The sequence below is a fragment of the Saccostrea cucullata genome, unplaced genomic scaffold (assembly GCF_032062105.1).
Source record: "Saccostrea cucullata isolate Sc308-1 unplaced genomic scaffold, CSIRO_AGI_Scuc_v1 ctg4553, whole genome shotgun sequence".
NCBI lineage: Eukaryota > Metazoa > Mollusca > Bivalvia > Ostreida > Ostreidae > Saccostrea > Saccostrea cuccullata.
Window position 1 is genome coordinate 62,438 of NW_026937090.1, and position 13,323 is coordinate 75,760.

At 30.8% G+C, this 13,323-nt stretch overlaps 1 protein-coding gene across 3 annotated transcripts; it reads right to left on the bottom strand.

Moving 5' to 3' along the window:
* Positions 1 to 393: 393 nt before the first annotated feature.
* LOC134247277 (uncharacterized) lies at positions 394 to 11,020 on the bottom strand. Of its 3 annotated transcripts, none has more exons than XM_062729643.1 (5): positions 9,440 to 11,020; positions 8,473 to 8,521; positions 7,547 to 7,726; positions 2,957 to 3,204; positions 394 to 2,390 (listed from the first exon to the last, which is right to left on the bottom strand). In XM_062729643.1, exons 1-5 carry the CDS (start codon positions 10,517 to 10,519, stop codon positions 2,337 to 2,339), a joined length of 1,611 nt encoding a protein of 536 aa, XP_062585627.1. In that variant the 5' UTR covers positions 10,520 to 11,020; the 3' UTR covers positions 394 to 2,336. The 3 variants fall into 3 exon arrangements, with proteins under 3 accessions (XP_062585627.1, XP_062585626.1, XP_062585624.1); XM_062729642.1 differs by having other exon boundaries at positions 8,458 to 8,521; XM_062729640.1 differs by having other exon boundaries at positions 395 to 2,390; positions 8,440 to 8,521.
* Between the last annotated feature and the right edge of the window lie 2,303 nt (positions 11,021 to 13,323).

Sequence of the window (13,323 nt, forward strand, 5' to 3'; positions counted from 1 at the left end):
CTGGACTAGCCATCAAGAACTCTTAATTAACAAAAGGAACTATGAGGCCATTTCTTTTTGCCCAACTCCCAAGAGATAAATTAAGATAACAGCTGCATCAGATCTACAGATGCTCTTAGCTCCTGACAATAAACTCATAAATTTCTCTCCAATTTGACATGCAAGTCTCTGCTATCAAAATTCTTCTTGACCAGTGCTTGATAATTATGCCCATGGGACAAACTGAATTCCTCTCAAAGCATAAACATTTGTTACAGATTGCTGTAAAGTATATAATGAAAAAATAAGTTTTTACTTAATTTAACATTTTTTAATAAGGATACCACTATATTTTTACATTTTTTAGGATTATGAAATTTAAAATTTAAAAGACTTAGTTTTTTTTTAAAAATCACTTAAATTTAAGGTCACAGTGACTTTGAAATAGGCCGCGACACACCTTCTACCTAAGACGTATACTTTTGCCAAGTTTGAAAGCTCTAGGTCTCATAGTTTTCAAGTTATGAGCCGGACAGGATTTTTCCATATTTGGCTATAGCATCTTTATTAAAGGTCAGAGCGACCTACTTTTTGTGTGCGACACACCTTCTACCCAAGATGTATCAGCTGACAAAGTTTGATAACTCTAGGCCTTATAGTATTAAAGTTATGAGCCGGACACGAGAAAAGCTAACAGACGGACGGACACGAAGCCTATAACATAATACGTCCCGTCTTAAGACGGGCGTATAAAAAGGTTTTTGAATGCACGCTACAAAAGTGCGTTTCATTTTCAGTATCAACTAGAACTGTCCAATAGGGACAAATACCCCCCGCTGGGTTTTTCAGAGAAGGTGCCAATTCAAAAATACTTTATGAATCTAGAGGTGTTCACAATTTACTTACAAAAATTTGCAGTGAAATATAATTGCTCATCATGTTTCTTAATGAATGAAACAAAGGTGCAACCAAATGAAACATCAATACTAACACATTGTAATTCTATTGTAACATTATTTTTTTTATTTAATTTTTTTTATTTCTGCATTAAAAAAATATATTGCAATTATGTGTTATGTCACTCTGCAAACTAATTGTTGAAAAAAAATCATTTTATACAAAATCAAATTAATCTTGATAACTTTATATCAAATTCATTTGAAAATAAAGAGCTGGTCATCCAGTAATGAAGTGCTTTGACAGACAATAAATTACAGTTAAGAGAATAAGAGAAGAGAGATCTTTAATTCTTGTGCCTGATTCCCAGGAGATTACACACGGTTGATAATAAGATGCCTTAATGTTCAACTTCCCACACCAAACTCATTAATTTATCTTTAACTGGATGCATGTCCAGTCATTATTCCCAAGAGATAAATAAAATTACATTATCTTCTATGCAATATAAAAACTGTTTTTAACACTTGATGTTTCTTTTTTTTTAAAGTTTATATGAGTAGTTTTAAGCTGTAGTATTTTTGCACAGATAATCTAGATTCTATGTCTCAAACCTTATACATGAGCCCAAAATGAACAAGTCAATTAAAATAAAAAATAAAACCTGTAAAATGAACAAAAAGAGTTGAAAATTCCAATTGCACACCTTCATATGGTGAATAATAAGTGTACAAATTTTCAGATTAATCCTTGCAATAGTTTCTGAGAAACGGTCCGGACAAAACCACAAAATAAAAATGAAAAAAAAAACACCTGTAAAATTCAAAATAATAATCGAATCAAGATGAAAATATCAGATGCACAACTTCATATGGTGAATAATATTTGTACAAATTTTCAGACAAATCCTTCCAATAGTTTCTGAGTAATGGTCCAGACAAAATCTCTTCTACAGACAGACGGACATGGTGATTCCAATATACCCCCCTAAACTTCGTTTGCGGGGGGTATAATAACATCATCTTGCAATTGCTGTTCTAAAAAGAGTTTTAAGGAAATGTTATATGCAAAGAAACTGTACAATTTTATTCCTCATTTTAGTTCTAATCTAACATCGGTCTGAATCTGTACATTTGTTATAACCTCAATTTAACCAAACTACATCACCTTAAAGCTTTGAAAGTAAAACTAAATACAATGAAAATATTACCGGAGTGTACAGGCATAAAGCAAAAAAAAAAAATAAATTAAAACCTCTAAATCTATCATTGCACCATTAAAAAATCATTCTTTCAACAGATATTGTTCTTTTGAATATGAATTTAGATTAATAACAGTTTTTGCAAAAACCTATGACATCATAGGAGGATGGAGATACCTAAATTTCATTATAAAGACATTTTTCATTAAAATGTGTGTTGTTGTCACGTGAATGTTGTCAAATTTTATTATCCACTCAGCTATATTTCACTTATTCTTCTCTTCAAAACATCACCACTAAGTCTTAATATGGCCTGGAAAGAAATAAATCAGATAATTCCTATAAAAATATAACATTTTAGAGATTAAGTTGACAAGGATTATCATATAGAGACTATTTCTTTTTTTATATAAAAAAAAACACAGACATTGAACAAATTAGTCTTTAAAAAGATTTTTTATTGTAAAACTATTTTTAGACTAATTATACGAATTAGAAATAAATGGCATTATTAAATAATTGAGAAAATACTTGAACTTTGCAAATACTGTAGAGAGGTACAAAAATACAGATAGGATTGTTTTATACAGATGTAAATTTTATCCCCATGTTTTTTTTGTTTCTATCGTATAATTTAATTTGCATTATTTTCTTCTGAGAGATATATGCTCTAAAAATCAATTTATTGTTAGATATAAAATTGGCCCTATATTTTTTTTTACCTACGCCATAAACATTAATGAATGCCTGGTCTTACTCTATCAGAGGAAATAAATTTTAACAGTTGAGAGATGTTCCACAACCACAATTAAAATTATTTCATTTAAATTTCACTGTTGGAAAACAAAATTACCTTAAACACATATTACTTAAACTCACCTGAGAAATATCAGCCCAGATTATGTTAAATACATCATCACTCATCACGGGGCTACTTCCTGGATCATGGCTGTATTTATTTCTATATAAACGGATTCTCTCTACGTCGTCACTCTCTGTGATGTCCACTATTCTAGGTTCTTTTCCCCATCCATTTCCAGGGGGAGCAATGTCAGAGAAATTCCTCAACAATTTATACATGATGGTAACGTCCATAGATAAAGATGATACGCCAGTGTTGGGTCCACCTTCAATAAATTACTAAAAATTACTAGACCTTCTCGTCTGAAACGAATAAAGTAGAGATTATGATTTTCTTCTACACTCATTTATTTATATACACAGTCAGAATTACTTAACCCCCCACAACCTAACTTGCCAAGGGAGTATGTGGTTTTTAATTTAATTAACAATCAGTTCCAAAATTCATTTTGGAACTCTTCAAATAGGCTAAAACAATGCTTTCAATGTCTTTAAGTTTAGTAAACATAGATCAGAATAGCTTTAAAATTGTATAAAAATAAAGATTTGTTATATTTTGAACAATTTAGTAATTCAGTCGTAAGTTTGTTATGTACATGATATCACTTGTAGCACAAAAAAAAAGAAAAAAAACTAGATACGATCTCGTTGCGAGCAACGAGAGGTCTTCCGTCCGTTTTAGGAAAAGAAACCCACGTAAAATCGAGCTGAAAAGAGATTCAAAATTTTGGTCACAAGGAGGATTGAACCCATGTCGCCAACGTGAATGCGTTTTTTTTTTTTACTTTTTTATCCCCAACAGCCTGCCTGGTGCCTCTTGATTTAGCCTTTAACACCTGCCTGGTGTCTTACTGCTTACCAAGTTGCCTATATAACTCTAGCCAAGTAGATACAATATACTTACACAGTATTTAACTTTGTAAGAGCTTCTCTGTCCTAATGACAAACCTATAGTTAACGTCACACAGCTATATTTTAACTAGTCACTGACTACGGCAACTTTGCACAATTCGATTTGATCGATACACTAATTGGTTTCTGTACCAAAGTGAAGACACAAGCCAATTGGCTGTACAGCCCCCTTGTACCTCAACTTAATCAATGATCATGTTATCAGATATCTGATATCATATTGATAAAATACAACAGACTGCCTTTCTTTTGGCAACACTATTATTATTTTCTAACAGAACATCATTTATCAATAATACTTGTATAATTCTTTTGTCAATTGACCAATTAATTACAATATTTACATTGATTATCTATTATAATATAAAAAAGTAACGGGATGTAATCCTCCAACTATTTCACTACTACGTGAGAGTCGAAGTAGTTTTTTACATTTCATGTATCCTTATGTCAAAATCATTTAATCAAACGCTCAGCTGCCTCCATTAACCCCTACTCGCGAAATGGCGGAGTTGACAGAGGCAGCCGCCATCTTGGGCCGCTTCAGATTTTCAAATATTAATATCTTGAGTTCAGATTAACCAATCTTCAAACAACTTATATAGTAAGCATCAGTAGAAAGGTCTCTATTGATATTCCAAAATTAAATAAAAAATATTGGAAAACAAAAAAGTTAGAAAATACGCTTTTATCAATTCGCATCTCCTAACGACAGGAAGTATTGACGACGCGGATAATCCTGGATAGTATCTATCACGATCTATAATCCCTGAAAGTTTCACATCGATATCTTTTACCGTTCTTGAGATTAACCACAGACAAAATGTCATTTTAAAATCAGGAAATGTCCCGTAACTTGGCACCAGATAAGAATTTTCAAAAAATCGCTCAGATAGATCAAGTTCACATTAGGACACATCGTTTCTGAAAATTTCATGTAATTTCATCCAGTAGTCTTCGAGAAATTGCGTGCACAAAATTTTGGAAAAAAAATAATAAAAAGAACTAGATACGATCTCGTTGCGAGCAACGAGTGGGTCTTCCGTCCAATTCTTGATGAAATGAAATAAGATTTTGATTGTGATTTTCATTCTAAAATAATGATTTACCACAATCTGTAAAAAGACATTTGAACATTAAAGACTTAAGAAATCGGCCTTTGGCCCCTAACGGCCCCTAATTTTAGGAATCGGCCCTTTTTATTCATATCATCTTAAAGCTCTTAAAATTTTGAACATTTTTTGCTCAACAACTATTAAGAATTTTTTTTCCGTTTTTCAGCTATTAGCAAAAGAAATATTTAGGGGCCAACCCTTCAACTCTTTAATGGGGACGTTTAGCAAAAAATAAAAGGTTGCATATTGTTCAGAACATTATTTTGAACATCTTTTGTTCAATATTGCTTATCAAAATATTTCTTCCTTTCGAGATATAAAGCATCAAAGATTTAGCATTCTGGCCCCTTGTGGCCCCTAATTATGTACCATACGACATAAAAATCATAATATATAGTTGTAGATGGTTGAGATAAACATCTTTGCTTCAGTAATGTATTATAAAATATTAACTGACAAAGAGTTATCAATTGAAGACTTTTGGCCCCTCTTGGCCCCTAATTCGAGTGCCCAACCCCTTTTTCGGGATCTCATCTTAAAGATCTTAAGATTTGGAACATTTTGTGTTCAACAACTGTTCAGAAATTGTTTTTCGTTTTTGAGCTATTAGCAAAATAAATATTTAGGGGCCAACCCTTCAACTCCTAAATGGGGACGTTTAGCAAAAAATGAAAGGTTGCATATTGTTCAGAACATTATTTTGAACATCTTTTGTTCAATATTGCTTATCAAAATATTTCTCCCTTTCGAGATATAAAGCATCAAAGATTTAGCATTCTGGCCCCTTGCGGCCCCTAATTTTGACCATACGACATGAAAACCATAATACATAGTTGTAGATGGTTGAGATAAACATCTTTGCTTCAGTAATGTATTACAAAATATTAACTGATAAAGAGTTATCGAAAAAAGATTTTTGGCCCCTCTTGGTCCCTAATTCGAGTGCCCAGCCCCTTTTTCGGGATTTCATCTTAAAGATCTTAAGATTTTGAACATTTTTTGTTCAACAACTATTCAGAAATTCTTTTTCGTTTTTGAGCTATTAGCAAAAGAAATATTTAGGGGCCAACCCTTCAACTCCTTAATGGGGACGTTTAGCAAAAAATGAAAGGTTGCATATTGTTCAGAACATTATTTTGGACATCTTTTGTTCAATATTGCTTATCAAAATATTTCTCCCTTTCGAGATATAAAGCATCAAAGATTTTGCATTCTGGCCCCTTGTGGCCCCTAATTATGCATCATACAACATGAATATCATAATATATAGTTGTAGATTGTTAAGCTTAACATTTTTGCTTCAGTAATGTATAACAAAATATTGATTGTTAAAGAGTTATCGAAAAAAGACTTTTGGCCACTTTTGATTCTTAATGTGATGAGTCAGCACTTTTTTCTTGATATCATATTTCAGATCTTGTCATTCTGCACAAATTATGTTCAGTATGTTTTAACAAAATTATTATACTTTAAAAGATATGATGCAAAATGTCTCAAAAAATCACTCATAAAACGTGTCCTAAATTTTGACCCCTACCGAGCTTCCATACTAAGCACTTCCGGAAGATTTGAAAGTATAGGTGCAAAACAACAATATGTTGTCTATTAGCCCTGAAAATGACAACATTCTAGCTTTTGTCGTTTTTGAGTTTTTGTGTCGACAAAATGATCACTAAAAATTCGATTAAAGGGCGATAACTTCCGACCGGAAGTGAATTTTTAGGATTTGAACAAAAAAGGATCATCTTCAGATCAAAACACATTATCACTGGAAATTTCATTAAAATAGATCAAACCGTTTTTGAGATATCGTCTGCACAAAAATTGTAAAGAAAAAGTGGAATAATAATAATAATAATAATAATAATAAAAGTGAAAAAGAAACAATACAATAATAGAAGGGTCTTCCGTTGGAGACGGAAGACCCTAATAATAATAAGAAACAGTAGAATAACTATAAGGTCTTCCATGAAGACGGAAGACCTTAAAAAAGAAAAAGAAAAAAAAAGAAAATGTTTTTGGTAATTACAATATCTTATATGAAGAAACATTGAAATCAAGCAAAACATTTCTAATATTTAAATTTGGTATTGAAACCACTCTTATTTTCTATCCTTTTTAACATTAAATTCGTTTCAACTTGTACTCTTCTGTTCTAGTTTTAATATTAAAATTGCTTAGCTTTATTATTTATAGACGTTTGTCGTTTTTTTAATATTCTGTTAACTTTTTTTTGCTCTTTTATCCAATACTATTTCAAAAGGAATAACTTGTAAATAAATAAGAGGATCTTGTTCTTTAAGTGATTAGTTGAAAGTTGTAAAATCACTGTTTTTAGGGGTAACATTTTCTTGATTTGAGAAAAACTTAGAGGTTTGAAGGGATTCAATTTCTTTGTTAAAGGAAAAACAAATATTGTGTAATATATAGAATAGAAAATATTTTACAGTAATTTTAAGTAAAGAAGTTTTTTTTTTTTTTTTTTTTTTTTTTTTTTTTACAAACTTTTATATTTCCTTTATACCATAACATTTTTTAGAAGCATAACATTCCTCATTAAAAGAAGAAAACCAATAAGTACCTTGTTTTGGGAACAGAATCTCTAACTGAGGTGGTTGGAATCGAAACTGTCCTCTTCTTATGTCTGTTTCATTTTCTTTCAGAGTCTTTCCTAGTTCTTCTTTTGGGAAGAATTTATCAAAGCAAATTCTTACTGCATCAGTTCCAACTTGCAATAACATTAATATCTTGGCAAAATTATCTATATAATAGAAATATAACCAAATTGTCTCCATTAATCGAAAAAAAAAAATATGGGTAAGATGAAAGAAAATGAAAAATATAAATTATTCATTCAATACCTTCTCAAATATATCAAATGAAAATAAGTCTACAGTAAAGGATATGAACTAATTAATAAATATTAGGAAAAGAAAAGGCCGTATCTGCTCCTCATGTGATTGTTTAAGTTGATTTCCTTTTATACATATGATACATACAGTTTAAGTTTATACATATGATACATACAGTTTAAGTTTAAGCAAACAGGATACGCAAGAGATAAGGGGACATATCTGACAAATTATTTGATTTTAATGCATTTATCTATATGTTGCTTCAATGCTAAGTGAATATTGAAATTGGAAAAATCCTCATAATTGTATATTTTTAGAATTTTGTATTGATTTACTGAACTCTTTGATAAGTTTCTCTTTTTTCTAACAAAATGATATAAAATAACAATACTATTGAGAATCATTTCTAGCGAAAATTTACATACATATATAATTTGTATATATATGACTGATTCATTTTCATTGATTTGAATTATTCTGTGTACACCAATGTCCCTTTCACAAGACAATATATTACTAGAAAACTTAGTCTCTCTGATATTCTATAATCTGTGCTACGTAAATTCAAGGGAAATGTGAAACGAACAGAGGATTCTATCTGAAAATTTAGTAGAGATACCTTTAGGATGTGACCCACTGGTTCCAGAACTACCTGATGGTGAACGTTTATCTCCAGTAAGCTTAGTTTCATCGTCGTGTACCTTTAATATGTAAAAGTTTAAATATTTACACTAAAAACGGTGCACACTGTATGCCCATCATTAATGATCAATTGAAATCAAATAATACTACACACAAAATTTCACAAATGGAAAACACGGAAAAGGTATAACAAACTTTCGTTGAACTCTCACATTACAAATGAATGTTTCAGTGAAAACAATGAGTGAGTGAAATGACAAGTTCCATTTTTGCTCTCGACTTGCAGTTTTCATATTGAAAACTACATAATATATACATATATAAACTCTGATTTTAACTAAAATAAAGCAAAACTACATTTTTTTTCACACATCCCCAGTAAATATTGGAATTATGATTTGAATAAGTATACACATATGTTGCACAATAATGATGTATATTTCTCTGAACGCTACGATGACCTTCTTATCAAAATCAGCCTTTAAAGACTTTTTTTTACCCCAATAGGAATTATACTTCAAATTTTACCAAATTCCTTTATTTTAGGAAATTAATTAAACAACTTGTATTTACTCTCTATGAATTTTAGATTGCCTTTCCTTCTTTAATTTCAAATTTATCGTATCTAACCCATTTTAACATTTTTTGTAGAAATTTAATGATTTTTTTTCCCCCTCTTTTTCTTCAGATTTAAAACTTCCATCGTAACCTTTTTTTTATTTTATTTTTTTTTTAAATTTTTTTTTTGAAAAACTTATTCAACAGTTTTTATGAATGATATACTTTCCAATACGTTTCTGAGGTTTAATTGAGTTAACTTAAGACTGTAAAGTTCAAATAGGAGTCATGTAGCCAAGATATACGTGCAGAACACTCAAAGTATGATCCAGAATATTAAAAATTTTCAGAAACTAAATCTTACAGTAAAATTTAACTCCTTTTTTCTTCTGGAAAAAACAGCTATTAAAATTAAATACCTGGATCCAAAATTTCGTGATATCCTTTGAGTTGATGTTATGCATTCTCCCAACTGGACAGGCAGGGCACTGAAAATTAGGTTTTGTAAACTCTGATTCGTTGATCACGGAACTTTCATTGTTATCACAGAATCCTGTAGCTTTGCATTTGAAAGCGTTAGAAAATTTAGAGTCTGTATGAAATGTTTCTGAGAGAATGTTCAGTATATTGTCGATCTTGTGCTTTATTTGTTGACATATAGATTTATCGACTTCTCCTTCAATTACAAACACTTGTGACTGAATTTCTGTTGGTGTCATACCAATCAAAATGTTATGATTCTCAAAACGAAACACAGCTACTGTCTGGTAAATGCATAGTTCATCACGACTTGAATTGTGTTTCCATGGTATTTGAATGCAAATAGCTACCAGGCGCTGGAAAATTCCAGCAGGAAGAGCATCAAAGACGTAGCAGAGGATGGATGAGGCAGGGTAGGATGAAAAGCATTCCGCAGGAAATGGTTTCTTGTTCATACAGGGGACATACCATTTGTTTTCATCCATTTTAGCCAGGAGTCCTAGCTTCTCCATGTAGCACATGAAATCTTCTTTGTATTCAAGGTACCCATTGTTGTTCATTTTCCATATCGCAGACAGCAGTGTGTCACTCAGTTCTCCAGTTTCATTAAATTTATCCCATTGTGAGGCAAGCTTAAATAAATCCTCTGCTGCATGGTTTTTATCGGTAATGACATTTTTGAATGCATCTGCAAACCATTGAACATCAAGAATTATGATTCCTCTAAGAAATTCTTGGTCAAAGTGTAAAATTTCTCTGATGTCATGGAAAAAGTGCAGCATGGTGTTAATATCTTTGACTGCTTCCAGCTTCAATTCCTGTGGCAATGCGTCATTGAAAGCCAAAAGTGTCTCTTTGTTGATGATTTTAAGGTTTTTCTTTTCTTGGAAGAATTTTTCAAACATTGCCCAGGAGTATGGAAGTTTCTCTCCGCAGTGATCAAGATTTTTGACAACATAAACAACTGACAGCTTGATTTTTTCAATGCATTCATTCTCATGGAATCCAACAGCAAACATCCTTTCCCTGTCAAAATGCCTTTGCAGAGACGCATCCTTTGTTTCCAAGCTTGTCCATATCTCACGGAAAAACTTTTCTTTCTCCTGGTAAAAAAGAGTTATTGAGTTTAAAAGTATGAAGCTAGCAGACAATGGATTTAGCTGTTCTTGAAAAAATGCTTTTTTATTTTACTTCGTAAAAATTTGATCCTCATTTGTGACTTCCTCCTACACTTAGGGATCATTTAAAAGATTGATTAAGAGAAATTTGAATCTTCATTACCTTACATTAGGATCCTTACATGTCAACATGATTAAACATAGCCGTTATGTTATTGAGATTTTTCTTCTCTATATTGATAATTAAAATTTTGATCACAAACTGTGGATATGGAAAATGTGACCTTAGCACCGTTTTAATATGCATTGCTTCTTTTAAAAAATTGTAACAAAGCAACTGAATACTTGTAGAAAATGTAATATAGCTATCAATAATGGATAGGACTGGGCCGTAGTTATTACCAGTTATACCGCATATCAGCTGTTTGTCACGTGACTTGTTTCAAAATAGAATTGTTAAGCTGAAGGTAGGAAATGGGGACAGTGCAAGGGCATACGCTTGGTTTTCAAGAAAAAAATTGATACACATTAAAATATGTTTATTTCCTCTACCCAAAAAGTGCTAGAAGCTAGTCAGTGCTGTTTGCGAAGTACTGAAAATTTTGCCGAAAATTCTTATATTAGCTAAAAATTTTCACTTCGCTTAAATTCTGTTATAAATAAAATAATTTTATGCAGACCAGGATCAGCTCACAGCATTTTTCAAAATAAACACTTTATAAGCAATAAATATTCCAAATTTCAGCTCAAACAAAATAGTCTATGCCCTTGCACTTTTGATGTTAATCACGAATATGCTCATCGTTTTAGCAATATATTCTCTACATTCCTTGTCCCTGCGCAGCTCCATTGCTACTAGATAAATTTATATTCTATACACATTGTATTTAATAAATTATGTTCTTTTAGTTTAAATGATTAGATCTAAAAATTAGCCATGATCCCTTACAGAAAAAACTAATAGAAACTTATAAGTGTTTTATAATCCACTTATTAAGTGGCTAATACTGGCTTATAAGTCACTCATAGGTCAAGCAGCTCATTTGCATATAAAATCCTAATGAGTAACATATTAGTCACTTACAAGTTAAATGTATCAGTGAAGTGTAAGTCCAGAATAAACAACTTATAAGTAAAAGAATAAATCACTTATAAGTCACTTATCAGAAATTTCTGTAAGGAATATCAAATTTATTTAAGCATTCTTATAATTATTTAACCAGTAAATCTAGTCCTTTGGATCACTTGTGCTGTGTCATGTCAAGGTTGATGACGTCATAATAAGCATTCTTATAATTATTTAACCAGTAAATCTAGTCCTTTGGATCACTTGTGCTGCGTCATGTCAAGGTTGATGACGTCATATTTGACGTAAGACTTTCCTCTATTACTCAACTGTATTGCTATCAAGTATTGCATTTTTACAAGATTTTATAAATAATCGATAGAATTAATTCAAGTTGTTATTTACAAATGATCATATAGTTAATTCTTAAAATTTAAGAACATTGAATTATCATAGAGCAAGTCTTCAGGAGAAAATTTTTAATAGAAATGAAAGCACAAAGTTGAGTCCATAAATTGGTATATTTGTTAGAAAGAAATTAATAGAAATTGGCAATCTGTTATACATAAAGTAAAACTATCTCTTTGTCAAAAATCTTTCAAATAAGATTCATATTTTTCAAATCCCCTGGTTCTTAAGAAGTTTTTTTTTTTAAAATAGCACCACCCAGTTTTAACTACTTCTTGGTAATATCTACTTGGTATAGACATGGGCCTTGATTTGAACAAACTTAAATTAATTGTTCAGGTCCAAGATGTCATGAGCGAGTACCTTGTTTTCTCATGTTGAGTTGTTTTCGCTTCAAATTAATCATAACTGTCATTTAATTATCATTACTCGTTAATTGCCTTTTCACTAATTGTTATCTTAAAATCTTGAGTTAAATTTTTGATTGGTTCTTTTTCAAACCCTATTCCTTTAAATTGGGCAAGAGTTGGGAAATGCGCATCCATTCTATGATTGCGCTAATAAAGACATAACATTTATATTTCCCACTCTTCGCCTCTATTTCTAGGTATGTACTTGTATTGAAATTATTTACTTTCATTTTATTTTCTTTTATATGAATTTAATGTATTTTGGAATTAATTAAGATTTGCATTTAGTACTCTCAAAAATTAAGTATGGTTTTTGTAAATACGCTTATTGCATTTATATCTTGTTTAATTATTTTGACAATTTTAAATATAGTTAGCTAAAGGGAAATAAGACGTATCATTAAGTACAACTCTTCTACAATGTATGTAGGGAGAAAGAATTTTTGTAATTCTTAAATATGTAAATCGTTTTGAGAAGTGCATAATGACGAGCGAAAATTCTATTCTTAAAACTTTGTAAGAGTTCAAAATTTGTTAGCGATATGTAAATAATTATTTCTTTATTCCTAGCTGAATTAATTGATATTTCATTTTTTTTATGTGTCTATTTTGTCAAATAATTTGTACATTGTTTTATTGTGAAAGTTGCTGTTCTTTTGTCACATCCGGTCATCATTAATGTTTTTATGTATATACATATAATGTATTTTGTAACATTTATTTCAACTTGACCGTTGACCGTGTTACTTTAATTTGATCCATTCTATGATTGCGCTAATAAAGACATAACATTTATATTTCCCACTCTTCGCCTCTATTTC

Bases quoted from the DNA above. Each gene is read 5' to 3' on its own strand.
- LOC134247277 (XM_062729640.1), bottom strand. From the start codon at position 10,519: ATGTTTGCTGTTGGATTCCATGAGAATGAATGCATTGAAAAAATCAAG. The intron at 3,205-7,546 runs GTACTTATTGGT...AATTTATTGAAG, and splicing joins GATTCTGTTCCCAAAACAAG to GTGGACCCAACACTGGCGTA. The intron at 2,391-2,956 runs GTGAGTTTAAGT...ATTTCTTTCCAG, and splicing joins TCTGGGCTGATATTTCTCAG to GCCATATTAAGACTTAGTGG.